Raw genomic sequence first — 24,034 nt, forward strand, 5'->3', positions numbered from 1 at the left:
TGTATATGTGTGTGTGTGCGTGCATGCATGCATGCATGTGTGCTTGCTGAGGCTTAGCTTAGAGAGATTGGCTTGCCCGAGGCTTCCTGGGAGTTTATGACAGAGGTGAGATTTGTACCCCATAGGAATCGAACCAGGCCCAACTTGACTTATATAGTTCAATCTCTCGGCCAGTGCACTGCACTAAAATTTGCGAATAAAAATCTTGCAGCATGTAGGAAGCTCATGCATCAGAATGAGAGGCAGCTGCTTCTCCAGCCGTTTGTGCACAAGATCAGACGCCCTTTTTTACTTAAGATGAACAGATTCAGAATTAACTGCCCCTTCTAGCCACAGATGACATTTTCAAACTCATGTCTTCCCATAAACTTGATTTTCAGAACGCTGAAGGCAAGTCTCTTATGACTGCCAGTTTTTAAGAAGGGGTGATTAAAGAGCGATTAATCTGCATTAAGTGACTCTTTTTTTTTTTAAGTTTTCACCCTGGGAGATGAAATGCTCCTACCAGTATGCATTGTCAGCTTTTTCTCCTGCCAAGATATTTATTAGATCCACATGTCAGCTTTAAGGAGGGGTGGGGAGAGGTCACTGTAAGCTTGAAAGAAAAATATATCCTCCTGCAGGTGGCAAGTGCATCTATGAGCACTAAATATTTTTTTAAAAGCAGAGGAGGTGTAATTTTCCTCTAATTCCATGCATTAAGGTACTGTTATCTCTCCCCCGCTTGCCCCACCAATCTAAATTTGATGTATCTCTTTTATTGTTTTCTATTTATCCTCTGTGATGTTGAAGGGCTCACAGTCAAAAGGTGCTAGGCTTAGCTCCGTGAGAAGAAAAATCTGGACCGCGGGTGGTGCCAGTGACTCTTCTTCAAAAACCATCAAATTAGTTAAGGGCAATGGATTTACAGATACAGTTGGCCAGTTTGTTTTTTAACAAAATATCCCTTGGAGTTTTCAGGGGCTTTTCTGCCAGGTGTCTGTAACTGAAAAGCGCTTAAATTGATTGAGTTCTTATGGTTTTAGTGCAAGTGGGGGATTTCTCCAGGCTATTTGGGGGTTGAATACAGCCACGTCATAACTGCATGGTTGCACAACCACGATTGTCACTTGGTGATCAGGCTATGTTTACCTTGCTCAGCCAAGGATAATAGCAAGTTGCCTTTTACCGAATTGGACCAATGGTCCATCTAGCTCAGTGTCATTGACACTGGCTGGCAGCAGCTCTCCAGAGTTTCAGACTGGAGTCTCTCCCAGCCCTCTCTGGAGATGCTGTAGGTTGAACCTCGGACCTTCTGCATGGAAAGCAGGTACTCTACCACTGAGCTGTGGCTCCTGCACTTCTCCTTTCCCTTAATGTACTTCCTTTCTTCCAAATCACTCAAGGTGGTTCACAGTTTAAAACAATGGCTTATAATCAAAGAGATAAAAAGGTGGAGGGAAAGGTGTCAAACATACAAAAAAGTGCAGTTTTTGAGACCATATAAAACACCACAAAAACCACAAAGCAACATTTCAAAATGTGATTTTAAAAAGCCAAAAATATTATAATGCTAAGGTGAAAATACTAGTTCTGCAACTCAGATCAAATTAGTTGCTCAATGCCACTGTAAAGAGGTGGGTCTTTAAGGCCTGTTTAAAAGACAAAAGATGGTGGGCCCTTGTCTGGTGTCATGTTGACAGCTATGGTAGTCCAAGCTTGTCCGACAAGCCGCGGCCCTGTGGGAAGTGAAAGTAGAGCTGCTTTTCTGTTGTGCTCTAATTGGTGGAAAGTTAGGGAATTGCTTGTTGTATAGATGCTCCCCAAGGTATTTTGAAAGGGTGGATTTGGGAGGCCTGTGGATTGCGTGGGAGTGCCATGTTGTCATGCCAGCCATGGTAGACACATGCCACATGGGCATGCCGGAACATGGAGCTTTTAGTCACCCATCTTTGGGACTGGCATTGCCTCTGGGGTCATAGTGCTGTCGTCTCTATAGCATCCCGTTCTTGAGAGGAAATCACTGAAGTTGGGAAACCAAATTTTCCCCCATCAGGGGTTTGAGATAGGGAAAAAAGCATTTGAACTGACAGCCATCAGTTGAAAGCTGGTTGAAGGGAAGGTGGCTGGGCGGAATCCGGTTTGTTCTGGGTTTGGATGGCACGGATCTAGAACTGGGGCAGGTGGATCTTGTCCAGGGCTGTCCTTCCCCAACTCTCTTTGCCGATTGATAACAGAAAGGATGTTGCAAAGCAGAGGGAATCAACATCGGCTCACAGCACCTCCCACTTTCACAATGTAAGGGTGCTTTGCACACAGCCCAAATCCCTGGCCAATCTATTCAGTGTTCATATGCCACATTAGCAACGGATGCATGCGAAAGAACCTGTTAAATATGAAATCTATTTTTTTGCCGTGTCCCACTCAGTTCAGGGCCATTGTAACTGGGGGGGGGAGCAGAGGGGAAGGTGGTTAACAGCTCTGTGTGTGATGCAAGGAGGGAGGCATACCAGTTTCCCTTAGCTAAAGTGTCTGAGTTCCATTGGCTTTGGATCCATGGTTCCAAGGCTAAATCTTCCTCTCCTCTCTCCTCTGCTAGAGTGTTTTGAAGAGGGCAGAGAGCTCCCCGAGTACCTCCAGCTGCGTCTCATCCACCTCCTCGGAGCCATTATCTCTGGAGCTAAGGCGAGTCTTCCTCTCACTATGTGCTTCATCGCATTGTGAAATTTCGGGCTGTGCTTTCAGAAGGAGCATGGGAAGAAGAAATCCTCCAGTCTTGTCCCATGGTGGTGGTGTAATTAATGTGTCTGCTTCTGTGTCTTCATTCTGCTCTTTTAGTTGTGGCCTGGCCCACAGTGGGGTGTAGGTTTTTTTCATGCATGTCTCTGTGTCCACCGCATTTATATTATGCTCTTCCTTCAGAAGGTATTTAGGCTGAACAACAACACCGCCTCAGGCTATTCCATGGAGCTTTGTGGCTTATGGGTATGTGAACCCAGGTCTTCCCAATCCACTCCCAGTGCTCTGTCTCCTAGACCACGCTGGTTCTCCAGTATTGGCTCCGTTAATACGATGTTCTTTTGGGGAAAGCCATTGGTTGGAACGATGAAGGAGCAACATCTGTCCAAGGGATTCCCAATTTTTTTTTTATCAGGGGCCAAAAATCTAACCAAGCTAACTCAATGATAAAATAATGTTAGAAATATACTTCCACCAGTACATCCACCAATGAGCAGTTGGAGTGGCAAAGATAAAAATAATGCAAAACGAAAAAGCCACAACAAACCTGATTCATCTATTTAAAACTGATTTTTAAAATTATACATGGAGGGAAGGTAAGGGACACTAATAGGAACTACTGGTAGATCCATTTAGGGCATATCTACACTGAAAAGTTATATACCAGTTTGAGTGTCATAGTCTTCCTCCTCTTCTCCAAATCCTGGAAATTCCTCATTTAGATGAGGATGTTAACAATTGATGATTAAGGGATTCTTAGCCTGGGATTTCTTGGAAAGAGGGGACAGGTGTTTAGACCAGGGGTGGAAGCCTCTGGCCATCCCAGTGTTGCTGAATTACAACTCCTACAACCCCACCAATCATGGCCAGTCACTAAGGATGATGGGAGGTGTAGTTCAGCAACATCTGGGTGGCCAAAGATTCCCCACCCCCCAGTTTAGACCAATGTTCCTAAATGTGGTTGGACTGCCAGCTCCCATCATCCCTGACCATCTTCCATGCTGGCCAGGAGCAATGGGAATCCAGCGTCATCTGGAGGGCACCAGGTTGGAGGAGGCTGGTTTAGACAGATTTAAATCTGTAGCAGTAGTTGTGCCTGGAAAGTTCCTGGAGAATAAATGTTTTCAAAAGATACTTCTTTTAAAAAGAAAGGAAACTGAAGAGGCTGTGTGTGTATGTTAGGGTGGGATATGCCACAGAAAAGTCAATTTGCCCATCCCCACCCCCGGCTCTCTAATAGCATGTTAAGTATGCTCTCTAAAGCAGCCTTTCCCAACGTTTGGGTCCCTGGGTATTGCTGGACTACAATTCCCATCAGCCCTAGCCAGCATGTCCAATGGCCAGGAATGATGGGAATTGTCATCCAGCAACATCTGGTGACCCAAAGGCTGAGAAAGGCTGCTCTACAGCACAGAAGAGTGGAGGGTGTGAGGCTAGAAACCAGGGGCTAAATATTCCAGGAGGCATTTTAAGGTGGCATTTGTGTATATGTTTGGTTTTATGGTGAATTTATATTGTTGTCTTTGTTGTATAATTTATTTTAGTGTACACCACTTAGAAATGCTGGCGGTATACATGCCTTAAATAAATTTACAATTCCCCTTGCATCTTTACACGCCTGTACACAACAGTTTATTCCGGGGATGAAAAACCTGGTACCCTTCAAATGTTGTTGGACTACAACTCCCGCTGCTCCTGATCATTGGCCTTGCTAGCTGGGGCAGATGAGAGCTGGAGTCCAACATTGCCTGGAGGACCACAAGTTCCCCACCTGAGTCTAATCCTCCTTATTGACTGCTGTTGGCTTTTACGATGCCCTTCATGCCCATGATCAATGGATGAGTCTGGATGAGTTCTCCTCGGTGGTGTCTTTAGCACAGTCTTGCTCAGTGGCAAGCTTTTAACACCAACCTTGCTTGTTCTTTCTAACAGCAAAATGCTCTTCTGGTGGTCACTGCATCCTCTGTCAAGGTCCTCATGCTGGTGCTCCGGAAGTGGTGCTCTCCAGCGAGCAGAGCTCCCAAAGACTCCAGGCTGCTGCAGCTGACTCTGAAGAGCTTGGTCGGGATGGTCCACATTCTCCACGCCAGCAGCCCCAGCCAACGCAAGGTGGAGATCCGGGCCATCCTGGATAGCTACTTCAAGGTCCTCAACTCGGACCAGCCCATGGCCTCACTGGAGGGTTCACCAGGCCCTCACTGGGAGGAAAGACTCATCGCCCTCAGGGTGAACATGTTGGGTAAGTGCTGTAATCTGTTGAGTTTAGAGGCCAGGGATTACTTCAGTTATCCCTTGTGGCTTCTTAACACATTGCACTGGGAAAATGTGGCTCCTTGTATAGGTGTGCTGTTCATGAAGCTGCAGCCAGTTGGCTGTTCTAGGCCAGTGGTTCCCAAAGGTATTTTTCCCCTACAGACCACTTGAAAATTGTTGAGGATCTTGACAGACCTTGTGATGCTTTTTCTGCACAATTGTAATGTACTGTGCTATCATAGACTCATAAAATAGTAGAGTTGGAAGAGGCCTATAAGGCCATCAAGTCCAACCCCCTGCGCAATGCAGGAATGCAAATCAAAGCATTCCTGACAGATGGCTGTCCAGCTGCCTTTTGGATGCCTCCAGTGTTGGAGAGCCCACTACCTCTCTAGGTAATTAGTTTCATTGTCGTATGACTCTAACAGTTAGGATGTTTTTCCTCATGTCCAGTTGAAATCTGGCTTCCTGCAACTTGAGCCCATTATTCTGTGTCCTGCACTCTGGGACGATCGAGAAGAGATCCCGGCCCTCCTCTGTGTGACAACCTTTCATGTACTTGAAGAGTGCTTCGTACAGCTATTATGCTGTATGATTTCTAACTGTATTTCTATTTTTTTTATTTCTTATATATTGCATTAAAATTCAATAGAATTCAAATTGTAGTATAATAAAATACAATATAAGGAATAAAAGAAGAAATAAAGATACAATTAAAAACCAACGTGCCAGTTGAATGCAGTGGATACTTCGCCTCCTGTCTTCAGCCACAAATCCACAGACACACCTGAATGAGGTTCATGGACCACATTTTGGGAATCTCTGTGCTAGGCCACTGGTCTTCAGCTGGTGGGTCAGGCCTGATCCAAGATGGGTCCCAACAGCAGCACAATAACCGTACAAATATATGGCTAAAAAAAGAGAGAAAATAAATGGGTCCCCCAAACACGTTTGGGTTAAAAATGGGGCCCAGGTCTGAATAAATTGGGCTGTATCCAACTCAGTTCTACTCGGAGTGGACCCCCTCAAATTAATGGGCCTTAGTCAGTTGTGCATATTCGTTTCAATGGGTCTACTCTGAGTAGAACTAACATTGGATGCAACTCACTGAAGACCACTGCTGTCAGCAGTAGTAACCCATATTGCATGTATGTTTTCAAAATACGCCAAATGTGAAAGTCAGTAACATGTTCTATAAGGGCACACACCAAAAATGTACAGAGTTTACATTGGATTACAAAGCCAACTGTTGGGGATTTGATCTTGGGCCTCACTGTTCATTTCCAAGTGGTGTTGTGTATAAAGGGGAAAGCCTTGAAATTCTGCTGGGAAACTTTAGATTCCTAGTTTTGTGTTGCTCTAGAACCAGGTTGCCTTGGAAACAGGTTGAGTGTTGTTAGGGTGGGGTGTGGCAGAATCCAACCTCTTGCTCCTCTCTTCTGAAAAGAAACAAGTATAGCGTTAGAGGACTTTAGCTATGAAGGCCTCCTCAAGCATCTTTCTGCTAACTTCTGTTATCTCAAGTTGATGCATCGCAATGAGAGTAGACTGCTTGAAATGGCATGGTCCTTTTTTCCCCCAGTAGGCGGGCCCAAAGATGTAGGGCCTGGTGCCGAGCTATTTATAAAAGTCCCGTGCATGTTGAGTCGATGGTAGGGCCTGATGTTCCAGGCCACTTTGTTCATCTGGGCCTCATCACATCAGTTTCGGTTCCAGGCCTTGTGTAAACTTTGAGTTAAAGGTAAAGATTGTTGGGAGGGTTGGAGGAGTGGAATCCTTCAAAACTGAGCGCAGGACAAATGGCTGAAGAAGTGGGAGAAAGGAGGCAGGGAAGGAAGGAATGCTTCCAACTTTAAGCACTGTTCTTATACTTTTCATGGTGCTCTCATAAGCAACATGCTGGCCTACTGTAATTGTCCACCTTTTATCTGGTTATGCTTAGCGCCTGGAGAGCTAGTTCAGTTCTGAGCATGACCTGGCTGGCTCTGGCTGGTTGCCTGCTGTTGTCAGGATCTGATGATTTAATGAGATCCCCCGTCTTCTGTCTTCACTTCAGATGCCATTCCAGAAATGTTAAATTGTGATGACCGGCCAGTTCTGCAGGCCATCTTCCTCAGCAACAACTGTTTTGAGCACATCATTCGGCTGATCCAGAACAGTAAGGTACGGTCATACCTATCATTGTTCAGAGTCTAAGAGAAAACGTGAAGACGCACCCCAGTCTGTAGCAAAAAGCGGCAGGTTGAAGCCCTCTCCCGCAAGCAGATTTTCTGGCACAGTTGGACTGTAGCCTGGTCTCCAACAAATACTTCCCTTAAGGGGAAGGGCTATAGCTCAGTGGTAGAGCACTTGCTTTGCACGCAGAAGGTCCTGGGTTCGATCTCTGGCATCTCTAGGTAGGACTGGGAATGTTCCCTGCTTAAAGCCCCTAGGGAGCTGCTGCCAGTCAGTGTTGACAATACTGAGCTAGATGGACCAACAGTCCAACTCAGGGCAAGGTAGCTTCCTATGTCCCGAAACATCCCAGCCTGCCATTTCAAGCATCAGGCTCGTAAAGGACAATGTCCCTTGTGATGTCTGGATAAGTATCCGTCTGCTCTTCCGAGGCAATTCTTGCCTTTTCACCGCTTCAGCCCTTACTCTTCCCGGAGCCGCAGTCTGTTCCCTCACCCGCTCATGGGAAAACTGGAGGAACATCTAAGTTTCTTCCCATAGTGGCTGACGGTTAGAGGAGGAAAAACAATGCATGGGGTTGTGATGGCAAGAAGCGGGGGGGGGACATTAACTTCCCTTGCAAAGAGAGCTCCTCTCCTTCTAGTGTTGCATGATTTCCAGAAGACCTCAGAGCTTCTCTGAGTGCTAGAACACTCTAGTCTTGGTGCTGCACCAGAGGAAGAAGGTGGCTACTTTGCAAAGTAAGTTGAGGAAGAAGCACCCAATTTCTGGAGGACTGGCAGGCTGCTAAATGTGGCTTTGCGGGCTGGATGCAGCCTGTGGGCTTTGCCATCCTTGCCTTGGCCTGATAATACATCTTCCACCTAACCAACCCTAATGGCTCGTGCTGTTTGTAAAGTGCCCTGCTAATGCTGCTAAGTTGGCACCTGGAAGATGATTCAGTTCTCCCGATTGCTGTGAAAAGACCCAATGAGGCACAAGCTGTGAACCAGAACACCCCTAGCCCTAAATTCATCTCTCAGCTCACTAGCTGGTCTTTAGGCATCTCAGACCCTTGTGGTAATGTTACTAATTATATTTTTCTGCTGCTTTTTCTCTAAGAAGCTCAGGGCAGCCAGGGAAAAAAAAGTCACCAAAAATGTAATGTTTTCAGCAAGGCGGTGTAACTTAATTGTGCTACCACTATGAGATATTCAGAAACTGATCTGAGCTCATCTTCTGTGAAAGTATTGCTGTTATTAGCCAGACAAATTTCCGAAAGGAAAAGAAAACGAAAAAGCTGCTCGAGGGGGCCCAACTGAACACAAGGCCAAATTCCCAAGGTGCACAAAGAGGAGCAGCTGAGGAGAAGGTAGCAAGACGATGACGTCCATGCAGAACAATGTGGAATGGAGTGGTGACGTGGACATGAAGTTAGGCTGTAGGCCAGTTCACACAGTGCTTGTTCATCAGCTGCAATCAGCAAGAAGTAACTTGCCTGTGTGAAGCTTGATCCATCACGGATCAAACACCAGAAACAGGAACGTATATATAAACTTTTCGCGGGGCGAGGGGGCAGTTCACACACTCCCCTGCAAAAGTGGCCAGGTATTGGGTGATCAAGTGACGTATGCACACCTGTTCAGCTTCAGGGAAAAGGCCTTATTTGCAGTAACATTCAGCAGGGGAAACGAAAAGTGTTGCGTCGTTTATGGAATCTACTCTCACGGAGACTTTCACAACGAGGTTGGCTGCATCGGCATCTCTCCATGATGAAGTTGGAACAGGATATCCTGTATCAAGACAGGATCTTGATCAAGGTGTCCCATGGGGGGGGGTCTTTGCCAGTTCTGTGGTGACAATATTGTCACAGAGTGAGGCGTGCTTGGCAGTGTGAGCACTCTTCTGGGCCCTGTTCCCAACAGCCCACACGTGTTTCCCTCGGCCTAACTGTCAAATGCCTTGAAAGCCCAGTAAATCTTGGGAGTTTGTAAATAACTCAAAGAGCTATATCACATAGAACTAAGCCAGAAGAATGAGAGCTGATGGAATCTTGTGTGCGGGCTCTCAAGAGGTGCTATTTTTAACTCTTTTTTTTTGCTTTTTTTAAACAAACCAGATGCAGCTACACACACACACGCATAGAGAGAGAGAGCGCGTTCTTTTCTCCTGCTTCCATGCTAAGAGTGCCATTGGAAACCAGGCACATAATGAACGTGCTTTATTCTGAGTAGGGCCGCTGGTCCGTCTGGGCTAGTTGGGTCTCCTCAAACCGTCAGTAGCCCTCTCCAGGGTCTCAAGCAGAAGGTGGTCTTCCCTGTCTCTTGCTCCCTGAGGTGTCCTTTTAGCTAGAAATGCAGGGGGGGGTGCTGAGGCCAAGACCGTCTCCCTGTTGAGCATGTGGTAGGGGCTGCAGCCCCCTCCCCAGCTTGCATGGACGGGGGTTGGAGCCTTTAACATTCTCTTCGCCTGTTGCCCTTCGTGCGTGTTAATCAGAAGGCTTGCCTCGGCCCTCTTGAGTACTGTTCTCCCCCCCCCCCGAGTTGCATCCAGGGGCCCTTTTAGGTTTTGGGGGAGAGAAGTCTGAACCAACTGACTAGCTTGGAAGGCCTCCCGTTTGTGGACTCGGTCCAACTTTCTCTGCCAGTTCCAAGATCTCTCAGGTCTTGATTGAACACCAGCCTTGGCAGCTATAAGCAGGGGAGGGGGAGCCTTTTATTGTTCAAAACGACCCCAATCTTTTAAAAAATATGACTTCCTTGCACTTTTATCCCACCTTTTTTCCGTCATGAAACCCAGGGTGGCCTACCTCTGCTTCCCAGGGAGTCACCCGCCCAGACACGGACCAGACCCAGACCTGCTAAGTTTCCGCAAGGTGGCGGCTTCGTGTGCCTTCAGGCCTCTCTTCTTCTAGTAGTCATAGCCAGCAAGCCATGACTTTCTTCCCTAGCCCCCGTCCTCCTTTGCCTGCTTATACTGGGACACAGGAAGCTGCCCGTTGGTCCATCTGCCTCAGTCTTGCCCACACTGGGAGGCAAGAGCTCTCCAGGGTTTCAGGCAGGGGAACTTTCCCTGCCCTGCCTTGAGATGCCGGGGATTGAATCTGGGACCTTCTGCATGCAAGCCAGGTGCTCTGCCACTGAGCCACGGCCCCTTCCTGTCACTCTTGCTGAAACGCCTCTGCTTACCCAGCCGCAGGCAAATGTGTGGATTCCACTCATCCCATCCTGCTACCAATGGGTTGGGGCTGAAGGAGCCACATGGGCAGCAAACGTAGCAACAAAAGCAACTGAGCAACAGGAAAAAGAGAAGCATTCTAAAAACAGTTAAAACCATTTTAAAACACAGTTATAGTTAAAAACATTCTTTCGCTGGTGATCTTCAGGTCACCGGGAACAGCCCCCTTCAGCCATCAAATGCCTGGGTAAACAGGAATGTTTTCAAATTCCTCCTGACAGTCAAATAGCGATAGAGACAGACACACCTCCCTGGAGGCTGCTACCTCTTGGCTCAGCTTCTTTACCTCCAGATATCAGGGCAGGCAAGAGGTGGTGAGCACTCTTGGTGAGAGATTTGACGGGCGGGTGGTCTCCCGCCTCTCGCTCCATGCTTGCCACTCTCTCTGCCTTTTGCGCGGCTGGGGAACCTGTGCCAGTAATTGGCTGCCTGGTCAAATGTTTCGTTGCTTTTTGAAGAACATTGTGGAGTAATACCAATAACGAATGTCTGTATTTACTCACGTTTACTCAGTTACCCATCATATCTTGCTTTTGAGTGCAAGAAGGATCATATAGCTCAGTGGCAGACCCATCTGATTTGCAGAAAGCCCAAGGTTCAGTGGCATCTCCAGGTAGGGCTGGAAAGGTCGCCAGCCTGGAAGCCCTGGACAGCCACTGCTGCCAGTCATTGTAGGCAATATTGGACTAGGTGGACATATGGTCTGACTCTGGGAAAGGCAGTTTCCAGATGCTGTTGGACTCCAACATGCTTAGTTCCTGTGTATTTTGGGCATGCTGAGATTGGTGGGAGCGGGAGGCCAACAACATTTGAAGGGCCACAGGTTCCTCACTGTCGGAGTAGGGGCAGTCAGGCAGAGAGGAGAGGAGTGAGCCAGTGTTTCAACACGTCAAAGTGATGTGCTTTAGTGCTTTGTACAACTCTGTGGCATCCCCCCCCCAAGTTAGCTAAAGTGGAATAGATTATGTAAAGACATATTTGCATAATCTCTTCCAGGCATGGAATTTTGGCTTTTTCTTGCATAATTTATATGGAATACTTGCAACACTGCCCCCCCCCCCGCCTGAGAGAGAGAGACTACCGTATGTATATATGTGTCTGAATGCCAGGCAGGTTCAGGCTCCAAAACCTCATGTCCTGGAAATGGCTTGCCCTGTCTTTCTTTCCCCAGGCCTCCTGGACGTGTTAACCTCCCATCTCCACAGTAATTGCTTTGAAGCCGTTTGCCACAATCCTTCTTAAGGACACAGCTTTTGGAATCTTAACCAGGCTTCTGTCTCATATTCTCTACCCTGCGATTTAAGCATCAGTGTAGTGTCTGTGTTGTGGGGTGCCTCTGGGAAATGGCTTTATTGATTATGCTGTGGACTCTTATTGCCATCGCTGTTCCTAGGAACGGAAGGGCAGTCCTCATTTACTGGACAAATACACTTGGAGGCAGGTTCAACGATGCAGGGTTTTTGTTGTTAACATGGGATTTGTCGTGCTGAGGTGTATGTGTTTGTGTATGCGCGCGCATGCTGGAACAAGCACCAGAGAGGAGCACATATGGGGACTGGGTATTGGATGTGTGCATTAAGAAGGCTGCAGTAAGGCCCCAAGTATTAGAAATGTTGTTCACCAGGCCCTTGGGTTACTGGAATCTTACAAAGCATGGCCCACAAACTTATAAACATGGGCGGGGAACCTCCACATCATGGGTGATACTTGACCTGCCAGGCCATTTTGGGGATGTCAGGTAAGGGTGGAGCTTCAAAGGTACTATCAGGAGCTTCAAGTGGGCTCCCGACGGCTCCCTTGCTGGAGCAAAGTGTGCTCCCAACCACCCATGAGCTGATGGAGCAAACCTTGGTCAAGGTGGTGGAGGTATTTCCATTCAGCGGAAACAGCTTCTCCCTCCTAGCGCTGCTCTTTGAACTCCCCCCCCCCCCCGCATAGGAGCTCCTTTCTGCGTCCAGCTTTGAGGATGGAAAGGAGAAGCATGGCACGATTTGCAGAGGGCAAGCAGACTTCAGGAGTAGGCGGGACAACCCATCTGTCTGTCATGTGATGTCATAGTGGCATCATGTGATTGGAGGGTGGATTGCCCTGCCCACCTCCCAGAGTTGGCCTGTGGGGTGCGGCCAGATCTTTTGGCCTTAAGGGTTGGAAACTTCTTCTTTAAAAGGAAGCTGAGATTCTCAGAAGGTGATTTCTATGCTTCATATACTACTATTTCTCTATACTTCTGCAGACTCTTAGCATACGCACGGTCCTATCCTAGGCCGTTTCTTATGTTGGTAGAACAGTCCTTGTTGCACGAGTTTTGTGTCTTAACAGTATGCTATGTGGATGAGTCCTGAAGCTGGGGTCAAATTTCTGTCATCTGTCTGGATCTGGCTTCAGCCTTGACCAGCCTGTGCCTTTGGTCTGCCAAGCGCTTTCTACTTTTGTAAAAATACAGACGTAACAAAGCCTGTGGGGCTTCACCCAGCTGTGGCTCGCCCTGTTCTAGCCTGTCTCTCTCCTGTAGCTCTTCTTTCCCCCTAACAAACACTGTCTCCCTTCCCACGTTCCTTCCCTCCCTCCCCCCAATTCTCCTTCCCCTTTGAATGACGTTGCTTTTCTGACCCCGTTTTCGACAGCTCTACCTGAGTGGTGAGTGCAAAGTGCCCGGGAGCGATTTCGCCATGCGGCTCCTGACCGAGATGGATATCCATCAGGTATTGCCTGCCGCTTGTGGTGTGTGATGGCTTTGCATGTGGGATGCATGAGGTCTCCTTTCCTTTGGCAAGGGTTTTTTCTCCCCAGAATTAAAAGGTGGTGTTTAAACACTGTGGAAGAAACAAATAATATAGGAGGCAGGCCCCCATTTTCATCTTCCTTTCCAGCTGATTCAGGCAGATAGAGATGAAAAAGGGCTACAGTGGTGTGTGGTTGGTGGCGCCTTGTCACAGATGGAAGTTTTGATCTTCCTGGGTTCTTGACATGCAAAGTGGGACCTCCCTGCAGCCATGAAATGCAAGCGTCTCTGGGCTGGGTCCAAGCTCCCTTGCGACATGAATGTACCACCCTTCTGTCTTGATCCTAGCAGTAGGTGTGATTTGCGGGATGGTGGAGCAATTCCCACCCTTCTAAGGCGCTTGCCTGCTGCATGTTATTTATATATTTAACAACATTTATATACAGCTTGATTGTAACAGAACCTCTAAGTGGTTTCCACAAAATTATCAAGAAAAGACAGTTAAGTACAAGTATTTAAAAACATTAAAAGATCATTAAAATCAACAGGAAGCTAAGAGGAGATTAATACACATGTCAACATCTACATCTTATTTTTAAAGTTTTGAAAACTGCTTAGAGGTCTTTACATTCAAGCGGTATATAAATTTTGTTAAATAAAAAAAAACTGTGGATAGGCTTGCCTAAACAGAAATGTTTTAAGCGAGTGTCGAAAAGAGCATAGCGAGGGCACCTGCTTGATGTCACTAGGCAGTGAGTTCCAAAGTGTAGGTGCTGCCATACTAGAAGATTGATTTCTTACAAGTGCAGAACGACTGTTATCTGGAACCTGCAACAGGACTAGTTTTGTAGATCAAAGTGGACTAGTGAGTACATAAGGGTAACTTATTCTTGGCTGGGGGGGGGGCATGTGGAGAACCCATATGATCCTGCCCCCTCCCCTTTCTGTTGATCCTCTCTGACCCCTGTTGAAGCAGGCAAAGCTCGGACTGATGACTTAGTAGACCTGATTCTTGCATATTGTTCTCTTTCCTTCCCACGCGCTGATATCGTCACCATGAGGTCACCCTAGCTTTCTTACTCTCTATGCTGAATATTTCTTTCTGAACACAGCTTTGTGCAATTGTAGCTGTCAATTAATGTACTGTATTGGGGCAAATTCTCTTTTCCTGTGCATGGTAACTACCAGACTCAGCTGTGTCCACAGGAGGGCACAACCACACAACATGTTTACCGCATGAAATTTTGTTGCTTGAACTATTTTTTTCCTGGCTGTTGTATATTGCTCATTGGCATGAGAAGAGTAATCCTGAGCAAAAGATTTCCCAGAGCTTTATTTTTCCATAGTAAATTTTCTGTTCCATGGGTTCGTTAGTAACAATGAATGGATGCAATATACAAAATACAATGTTAGATAAGCTTTTAGCCTCGTTTACGAAAAGCAAGTAAAATATACATGCTAAATTAAATCACTCTCCAAGGCATAAAAAAGAATCCGATACACACTGAGAATTTTTTGGTGCAGATTACTCTGTGCATAGGAAAATTTTCCAACCGAAAATTTTCCGGAAAAGCCACATCTGTTCATGAGAATTAGGCCTAAGCTGTTCCTGGGTGTAGTAAACAGATGCAAAACTGGCTGTTCATTTCAGGATTAGAGTGATTATTAATTAAATCAATCACTTTCCACATGTCTCCAGGTGATGTACAAAATAAAATGAAAACAACTAAAAAAGCTAAAAACGACAGAAAAAACAATATAATTTTTTTTTAAGTGCCAGAGGTGTCCATTTTGTAGAGATCCATTCATCCAGCTGGGAAAGCTTATCTGAACAGAAAAGTCTTCAGTTGTTTCCCGAAAGTGCAAGATAGCGGGCACCTGTCATATCTCAAGAAGGATGATGTTCCACAGAAGAGAGGGCAGCCACACTGAAAGCCCTGCTCTGAGTTAGGGAAGAGCCGGCTTCTGAAATCTTTGGGATTTGGCAGAGAAGCTGTCCTGCAGACCGCAGTAACCTACTGGGGTATATAAGGGATATAAGTTGTAAGATACCCATCTGCAGTTTGCCCCTGAATACTAGCTGTTGGGGTGCATCAGTGGGAGAGGGTTGTTCTCTGCCTGTGGATTGGCCACTGTGGGAAAATGGTTGTTTGGCGTAATGGTGATCTGATCCAGCAGGGCCCTTCTTTGTGCAGTGTCTGGATGGTAGCGCTAGATCTACATGCGGGTTGCAAGTGGCATCTTCTCCATGAAGTACCTTCAGGCCCTGGACTGACTCTACTCACCCAAGCTGGCCATTGGATCTTCCTGGACAGGAAGGGAGGATAAGAGGGGTTTCTGTGCTCATTTATTCTGGCTTGAGCAGCAACTTGCTCCTGTACTCTTCGCTACACTTCTGGCTTGGCTCAGTCCTCAACCTGGTTTGTCCCTGGGTCCTGGTTTGCTCTTTGGCTCTGACTTCTGGCTTGCTCCCCAGTCCTGGCTTTTCCCTATGTGGTTCTGTCTGAGGTCCCATCTGACCTATACATTCAAAGCACTATTATACAATTTTTTAACAGTCATGGCTTCCCCCAAATCCTAGGAACTGTAGAGAGTTGATAGCAGACTTCTATTCCCCTCACAGAGCTACAGTTGCCAGAGTGGTTAACAGTCAAGCCCTCTTCCCAGGAAATTCTGGGAACTGTAGTTCTGTGAAGTGAATAGGGGTCTCCTAACATCTTCCAGCACTCCTAACAAACTACAGCTCCCAAGATTCTTTGGGAGAAGCCATGGCCATTTAAAGCGGCATGATGGTGCTTTAAATGTATAGTGCAGATGGGGCCTTACTCTTCAGTCCTGATGGCTGGTTCCACTTCATCTTCTTCCCGGCTCCTGGCCCACCCCAGACATCTGTGCACAGCCCATCCCTGACAGATATTGACTAAATCAAGGAGCCCTGCAGCTGTGACAACCTTCTCAAAAAATAACTGCACACTGAAGGTGCCTTCTTGTTTTTGTTTTTGTTTCTTAGTCTTTAACGCACGAGATCAGAAATACCATGATCTGAATGATCCTGACTTTATCACTGAACACTAAAGTCAGGATCATTCAGACCATGGTATTCCCGATCTCTATGTATGGATGTGAAAGTTGGACAGTGAAAAAAAAGGGTAAGAGAAAAATCAACTCATTTGAAATGTGGTGTTGGAGGAGAGCTTTGCACGTACTATGGACTGCAAAAAAGACAAATAATTGGGTGTTAGAACAAATTAAACTAGAATTATCACTAGAAGCTAATATGATGAAACTGAGGTTATCATACTTTGGACACATCATGAGAAGACCTGATTCACTAGAAAAGACAATCATGCTGGGAAAAACAGAAGGGAGTAGAAAAAGAGGAAGGCCAAACAAGAGATGGATTGATTCCATCAAGGAAGCCGCAGACCTGAACTTACAAGATCTGAACAGGGTGGTTCACAACAGATGCTCTTGAAGGTCACTGAATCATAGGGTCGCCATAAGTCATAGTTGACTTGGAGGCACATAACAACAGTGCACAAGTGCCAAACTTAAAGAAGGTAAAGCTGCCACCTGGGTGGATGGAGGGTCCCTTTGGCAGGACTTGCACATCTCTGTGCAATTTTTGTAGGGGTGGGAGGGAAGGAACTGTCTACCCCAGCATGGTGCCTTCTAGATGTTGCTGGGCTACAGCTCTCATTAGCGCCACCTAGCGTGGCCAAAGGTCAAAGATGATGGGAACTGCAATACACCAACTTCTGTAGGGGACCAGTTTGGGAAAGGCTGCTTCAGGAACAAATGGAGCTCTTCTTCCTAACTGGCTTGAGCTTTGTCATTGAGGCGACTGCTGCATTTGTGTGGATGTGAGGGATCCTTGGTCTTGATTGCCATTGCTGTAACCAAGGGACAGCTGGAGAGAGAGAGTTTAAGAGGTTAAGGCCAGTCACTTGGCATCTCCTCTGTGCAGATGCTGTGGCCTGTCTGTCTGTGGGCTTCAAAGAAACTCCTTTGAGCCAACAATCTGTAATAAAACTCCTGCTGTGGCCACCTGTCAGTAGCACGCCACCCAAACAATGCCTTGTACAGGTCATTGGACATCAAAGTGTTTGATCTCCAAACCATCCTGTGAGTTTGCATGCTCCCTTTTCATGAGCAGATTCGTCTCCCCTTCCTTGGTTTACTTATAGCCATGGTTTGCTCTTGTGCCCAAACTGGAACTAACAATGATTAGTGCTAAATGGAACTGCCTGTAAAGCACAATTAGAAAATACGTTTTGCCACTTTGTTCTGTATTGTAAAATCAATAAAACTCCATAAACAATAGTACAGTATAAGAGGACACAAATGGAATTATAATGACAGAAAATAATCACTTCTTAGAGTATAAAGATGCTCAACAAAGAAAGAAAAGGACAAAATGAATTAATGACCTTTTTGTAACTGAATAGTCAGTATTTAAATATCTTGTGTTATTTCTGTTATATACAAATGCAAAATAACCAATAAGTTAATGAGACAACACTGACCATTTGGCTACATTACTTTTCTCCTACATTAGTAAATAAACATGATAACCTTCCTTTAAATTTATCTCAACTTTGTTTTCCTACTTTCATCCCTAATGTGCTAATTTCCCATAAATATATGTTCCCACGTTTTGTCTGTCCAAATGTTCACAGAAGATATTGGTTGCAACCTCCAATATTTTTTGCATAAAGTACTTTGGCCACCATTTTAAAAATTTTGTATTGATTGAAAAATGCATACCCTGCTTTTTGAAGAACTTCCTCCACAAACCAGCTCACAATCGCCAATAAAAACCAACTCTTATCTGACAATAAAATATAAAAATACAAACTACAGTACAACTGAACAATAAACCAGTGGAGTACAGAAATAAAATATAAACCTAATACAGTTAACCACATAATATATGATGCAATGTCTTCATGTGATTAGCATAGTTATTTATATAATTTAAAAGAGGATCCGAAGGAATCAAGAGTACATTTTGAGGTGGGTCTGCAAACCCTGCTTTGAGGTAGTCCTGGTTAGCACTAACTGATTCAGGTGTAACACCAAACTGTGAAAATCATGAAAAGGGGGAAGCAATCTCTGCATAAGAGGTAGAGAGCGAGGTGCCTCAGGTACCTTCCTGGTCTTCGAACCATGTTAGAACTGAACTGAGTCAATGGCTTGGTTCAGATGTAATGGCAACCAGCCACAGCAAGCCTCCTCCTTTTGCACCCAGAAGGAGAAGATCAAAACCTTGTCCTCTCTGTGTCTAAGCTACCCGCGATTTCTTGAATCTGGACATCATAAGGAAGTGTGGTTTGCTCAGACCACTGTGGATGAGATCAAGCCATGATCAAGCTCTGATTTCAGACCTTGGCTTGTTTTCAACCCAGGGAACTGATTAGCTTAAAAACTAAACCTTCTCATCACAAGCCTGAAAGAGGAGAGTAGACGGAGCAGGATGCAAGCCTGACTCTTGCCACGACTTGTTCTTTTGGGGGGAAACCATGGTTACATCCGAACCAAGCCAATGTGTTCTCCCAGGCTTGCTACCTTATTAACAGTAAACAGATCTCCGTTTCCCACAATTGTTACTGCCCAGATCCATGACAATAATTATCTGTGTAAGCAGGGAAACGGATCAAGGCTCTTTAGAAGTTGACATCTTTGGCTGCCTTTAAAAAAATAATAATGCAGTGACATCCTGGATAAACCTACAGGGATGCTGTCTCAGGAGGGAAAGTAACAGAAGTGATCTCTTTACAAAAGGAAGGTGATCTCAGCCCAGTAGGTGAAACAGCTGAAAAGCATTCACAGCTTAGAATCTCTCTGGACAGCTTAATTATACGTGACTGCCTTACCAAACCAAGAAACCTTTTGCATTGTTCCCTGCTGGTGTTGGACTAGAATTTGATTTTGCTTGTGTGTGTGGCTGGCTGCTGCCTGATTCAAAGCAATATGTGAAATTCCACCTCCATCTCACCGCCTCCATGGTTCCCTGTTTCCCCAGCTGGAGCTGGAGCAGACCCTCAAATCCAAGAAGCACAGAGCATATTAGACTGCTTCATCAACTTCCAACATAGAACCTTGCTGGCACAAATTTCAGTTTCAGCCCCAAGAAGCCTCCAGATATTACCCCCTTTCTCGCCACTATCAAAAGCACCTGCATGCTGTGAACGTGAAAGGCTTTTGCTTCATTGAAATCTCCACTCTTTCCTCATATGCAGCATATTATTGTAAAATTGTTTGTTTGCTGCAGTGAAAATGGGATAGTCTCGTGTAACCTTTAAGACTAACTATAAATATCACACCTTTTGGGGGGCATCTAATGAAGCAGGCTCTTCCCTATGAGAGTTGTGGTGTTCAGAGCATACGCTTGGGGCAGCATGAAGAGTAGCCAATCACCATATACAAACCTGGGTGGTGGTTGTTTTTTCAGCCCTTGATCCGTTCTTCTAACTTGGCAAGCACCTGTCACAGCTGTGGCTTGAGCTGAAACATGAAGTGCAACGTGTAGAGGAGTCTTGGCCAACCTTTTGCCCTCCAGTTGTTATGGTGTCCGCTCTTCACTGAGACAGCAGTGTCGGTGGGGGTGCAGGCAGGGCTGGAGATTCCTTGGTAATTGCCAGGCCGTAAGTCCTCAGCCGGCAGCTTGGCTATAAATCTGCCAGGCTAGCAAGGAGGAAGCAAGATAAGGGCCAAGCCAGAAATCCAGAAGAGACGTCAGTGAAGGTCCGGGTCTAGTTTGCCGAGAGATCAGTCCAAGTCAAGGTTCAGGGGATAGGAAGACACACAGTGGTCACGCCTGACGTTGTAGTCAGCCACAAGCTGAAGCCAAGGTTTGACTTTTAAGGAGCAGGTTTGTCAGCAGGTGTGAGCCCTCAGCGTTTTGGCCTTAAGTGGACAGGCCTGCCCCTCTTCTGCCTGACCTTCTGCTGTCTACGTTCTGCAGGTGAGGGGGGAGTCTCCTGTTCACTGGCTGCATCTGGCTGAAGGGCTTCAGCTGTGTCTGGGGTGCTCTGCAGCTGAGGGGGAGAAGGAGCTGGGTTCTCAGGAGTTTCCTCCGTTTCTCCTTCTGAGTCTGCTGCTGTTACTCCCGAGTCATCCTCGTCTGATGAGTCCTCTGACGGGGCCGTGACATATGGACCATAACTCCCATCAGTCCCAGCCAGCACATTACCACAAAGTTTGAGCCCAGTTTTAAAGCCGAGATTGGCAGGTAGCATCCCCGCACCAAATACAGAATTCTCAGGAGGTAGGCACTCCTCCCAGCTCTCTTTTTGCTGCTATAAGTTATGTACCTCTCTCTAAATTTGTACTCGCCTGTGGACAGTTGCTAGAGGTGAACAGCACTTCATCCCCTCATCTGATTGTTCCTATTTCACTCTCTTTGTCCCTGGCAGATTGCTGTCCCACCTTTCGGAAAGTTTGGGGGAGGTGTTACCTTGTAAGAATTTTGTTCAGAATGAGTTGGAGTTGCAGTTCTTTATCAGAACAGAGGATAAGAAGAGCCTGCTGAATCAGGCCAAAATCCATGTTTCAGTAGGGACAGACAAATCTCTCATTTTCAGTTTCTTTCAGTTTCTAATAAGTTCAGTTCACATTCCCACATCAGCTTGTAGGGTTTTTTAAAATACTCCGTCCAAAAATTCACCAGCATTTTAGTGCACATCTCTCTTAATATACACATTTTTGTGTGCAGTTTTGCCCAACAGGACGTGTTTTTGCGAGCAATTCCTCCTAATACAATTGTGTGTGTGTGTGTTGCTTTCACAACCATAAACCTTTTATGCACACTTCCCCTAATACGATGCAGTTTTGTACTCATTCTCCCGTTGGGGAACTGCATTAACAAAATTCAGAGAACTGGTGAATTTTTTGAAAGACAGCTATGTTTTGATTCATGCCTTGTTTTGGGAAGTGTGAATTATTTGCCAAATTTCTCCTCCACCCCTAGGCTTCAGTTCATTCCTCTGTGTCAGAAGTTAGAAATCTGAGCGGGGCGATTGTGGAGGATACCTAATGCACATGCATGTACATGAATATTAAGGCACATGTAGTGTATCACCTGCCATTTCACACACCAGCAAGGTTTATTTTGAATAGTCAATGAACATTTGTGATGGTGTTGCATTTTCCTAGTGTATCTTAACCACCTTGTCCGCAATTGCCCCTGCACTGTGGAATGCTCTTTCCTCTGCAATACATGAAACATCATCCATGAGTTGCTTCACATGTTTTGTAAAGACATATCATTTTGCCCAGGCTTTCCCTGACCTAGAATCATAGAGTTGGAAGGGGCCTATAAGGCCATCAAGTCCAACCCCCTGCTCAGTGCAGGAATCCAACTTAAAGCATTCCCGAAAGATGGCTGTCCACCTGCCTCTTGAATCCCTCCAGTGTTGGAGAGCCCACCACCTCCCTAGGGGTCATTGGTTCCATTGTCGTACCACTCTAACCAGTAGGATGTTTTTCCTAATGTTCAGTTAAAGTCTAGTTTCCTGTAACTTGAGCCCATTATTCTGTATCCTCCACTCTGGGATGACCAAGAAGAGATTCCGGCCCTCCAAGCAGGCATTGTTATTAGTGAATTCCTGGTTTTAATCTGTTTCTGTAATACTGTTTTACTGGGTTTTATGGCTTATCTCTGTTTCCAATGTCACTGTGTTTATGTTGCACATGCAGGGAATGCTTTTCAATAAATAATAAATAAGGGGACCACTCCAGCAGCAGTCCTTGCTGTTAGGCTAGGAGGAGGCTTTGGTGGCAGTTTATAACAAGTACAGTAGATCGCTCCTGGTTTTCGATCTGAGAAGTGGCAGAGGACATGCAGTACTATACATGAGGGGGCAGGTATTGCCAACCTGACAGAAACCTTTTTTGAATGTGACGTTCCACCTGTCTCTCATATTCCAAAGCCAGTGAATCCAACTCGAGTTTCTTTCTTGCTTTGCAGATATTTCAAAGGTTTGTTTTCCCATTTCATGTGGATTTCTAGATCTCTTCCTAACTTGTCTGCGGTACTGAAGGCTTAGTAGTTCAGGAGGCTTTCCTCATATATTTTTTAAAAAAGACTGCTGTTGCCCATTTATTTAAAATTCTGGATATGTGCCAAAGGGATCGCCGACATATAATTGGAATATTATGTATACTACGCAAGGTGACTCAGATCAAAAACAGATGGTCAAAAAATGATACCTAGGCAAAACGCATTAATGAGTGTTTGCATGTGTATTTATCCACACAAATTGAACTGTATGATGCGATTGATGAAAACAAAAGGGAGCACATGGGCCTAGTTACCACTGGGATGGTAAACATAGTACCACTTCCAACTGTGGGTGGGAGGGTGCTCACATAATGGAATATTGGTTCGCAAACAAATGCTGCAGGTAGAAAACTAGCTTGTTTGGGGGGGGGGGAAGGGTTCTGACAAGTTTTCTGTGTGCATGGAGGTTTTTTTTAAAAAAAGTAGGAACGCGAAGAAACATTTGAGACTTTGTGGTTTGGGGTGACAGGAAAGCAAATAAGGGGGGAGCATGATAGAAGTTTATCAGATTTATGTGTGGTATGGTTTTAACATAAAAAGTGAATCAAGAGCAGGGACAACACAGAATATAGTAGATCAGAAACCCCAATAGTTAAGTGTTACCTTCCCCATCCCTTTTAAATCTCTCTTTTGCTTCAGTATTTAATGTGCCTTGCAGCTTTGATTTGTCTGCTTTTTTGTGTGGTGCATGCAGCAGCTTAACAGTAACAGCCGGAAAGTTTCCCCCTTTCTCTTCCTTCCAGTTCATCAGATTTAAGTATACTTGCTCAGTACCTGTTAATGCTCCCATCTGAAAGCAGAGAGGCTTAATTTTCTCAATATACTTGTTCAACTCATAATAGAGCCTTCTGCAATGTAAAGTGCTAAATAGAATTCGAGATGGGCACCCTCTTTTGTGGAACAAGTCGGCATATTGCAGTCTGTTTATGAGACGGTAGCCATTCAAGGGGCAGGAGAAGCCAGTGGAGACTGGTGGCTCCTATATCAGTTGGGCCAGTGAATCTGCCCCAGGTTTAGTCGGAAATGCAGACAGTTCCTTGAAGGTTCGGGCTGAAACCCGGAGCGGATTCACTGCCCACTGACATCAGAGCCACCAGTCTCCACTGTGGGAAGCCATATCGGGAGCCCTTGAGAAGTTGGTCAGCCAGTCGCAACTGAGATTTTGCACCCTGTTACAGGTAAAGAGATGCTTATTTCCATCAGTCATTTACTTCTTCCCTCTTTGCCTTCAGGTTTTCGATAACAGCTCCGACGCCATTCCCATTCACGCCATTGGGGTGCTCACCTCTATCATGAGCAATTCCCCTTCAGCCAAGGTAAGGGGCACACATTCCTCGCCTCTTTGCAACATGCTTTGAGTAATGGTAGGATAGCATGGCAACCAATATTGCTAAAGCTAGAGCCTTTTTGTATAAAAGAGGAGGACAGGCAGTAGCCTCAACAGTGTTGCAGGAGAGAAAACATCTGAAAGGTTTGTTTATTTTTTTACATGGATTTGTAGTCCAAGCAACAAAACACTGGAGTTTTCACCACTCTTCCACACATGGGTGTAAAGAGACTCCATTATGTTATGGTACAGATGTGGCTTTATTTGATAGGTTCAAAAGGAGGCAAAAATTGAGCCATAAGGACTAGAAACTTTAAGAAGAAAAAGAAAAGTTATGTGTAATACTAAGTTACACACCAGGTGCCTGTTCATGTATTTCCTTGGAGAAAATACAGATGTGCAAGATAACACTGCCAGCAGCAGAAGATTTGGTCTCCTACCTTAAACAAGGTTACTTGAAAGATGATGTGATTAATGAAGGGTTGTGTGTGAGGAGTCTCAGGTGCATTCTCACTTGAGATTCTGTTCTGAAGTTCATCGAATGAAGTGAGTGGGAACT

General features: G+C 45.6%; 1 protein-coding gene across 1 annotated transcript in view; it reads left to right on the forward strand.

The window, feature by feature from the left end:
- NBEAL2 (neurobeachin like 2) overlaps window positions 1-24,034 on the forward strand; it is a 177,274-nt gene that overhangs the window by 96,702 nt on the left and 56,538 nt on the right. Inside the window, 5 exon segments of the mRNA XM_061587044.1 lie at window positions 2,579-2,664; window positions 4,651-4,957; window positions 7,028-7,134; window positions 12,987-13,064; window positions 23,381-23,464. Of these exon segments, the coding sequence (XP_061443028.1) occupies window positions 2,579-2,664; window positions 4,651-4,957; window positions 7,028-7,134; window positions 12,987-13,064; window positions 23,381-23,464 (662 nt within the window).

The sequence above is a fragment of the Rhineura floridana genome, chromosome 10 (genome assembly GCF_030035675.1).
Source record: "Rhineura floridana isolate rRhiFlo1 chromosome 10, rRhiFlo1.hap2, whole genome shotgun sequence".
In the NCBI taxonomy this organism is placed as follows: Eukaryota; Metazoa; Chordata; class Lepidosauria; order Squamata; family Rhineuridae; genus Rhineura; species Rhineura floridana.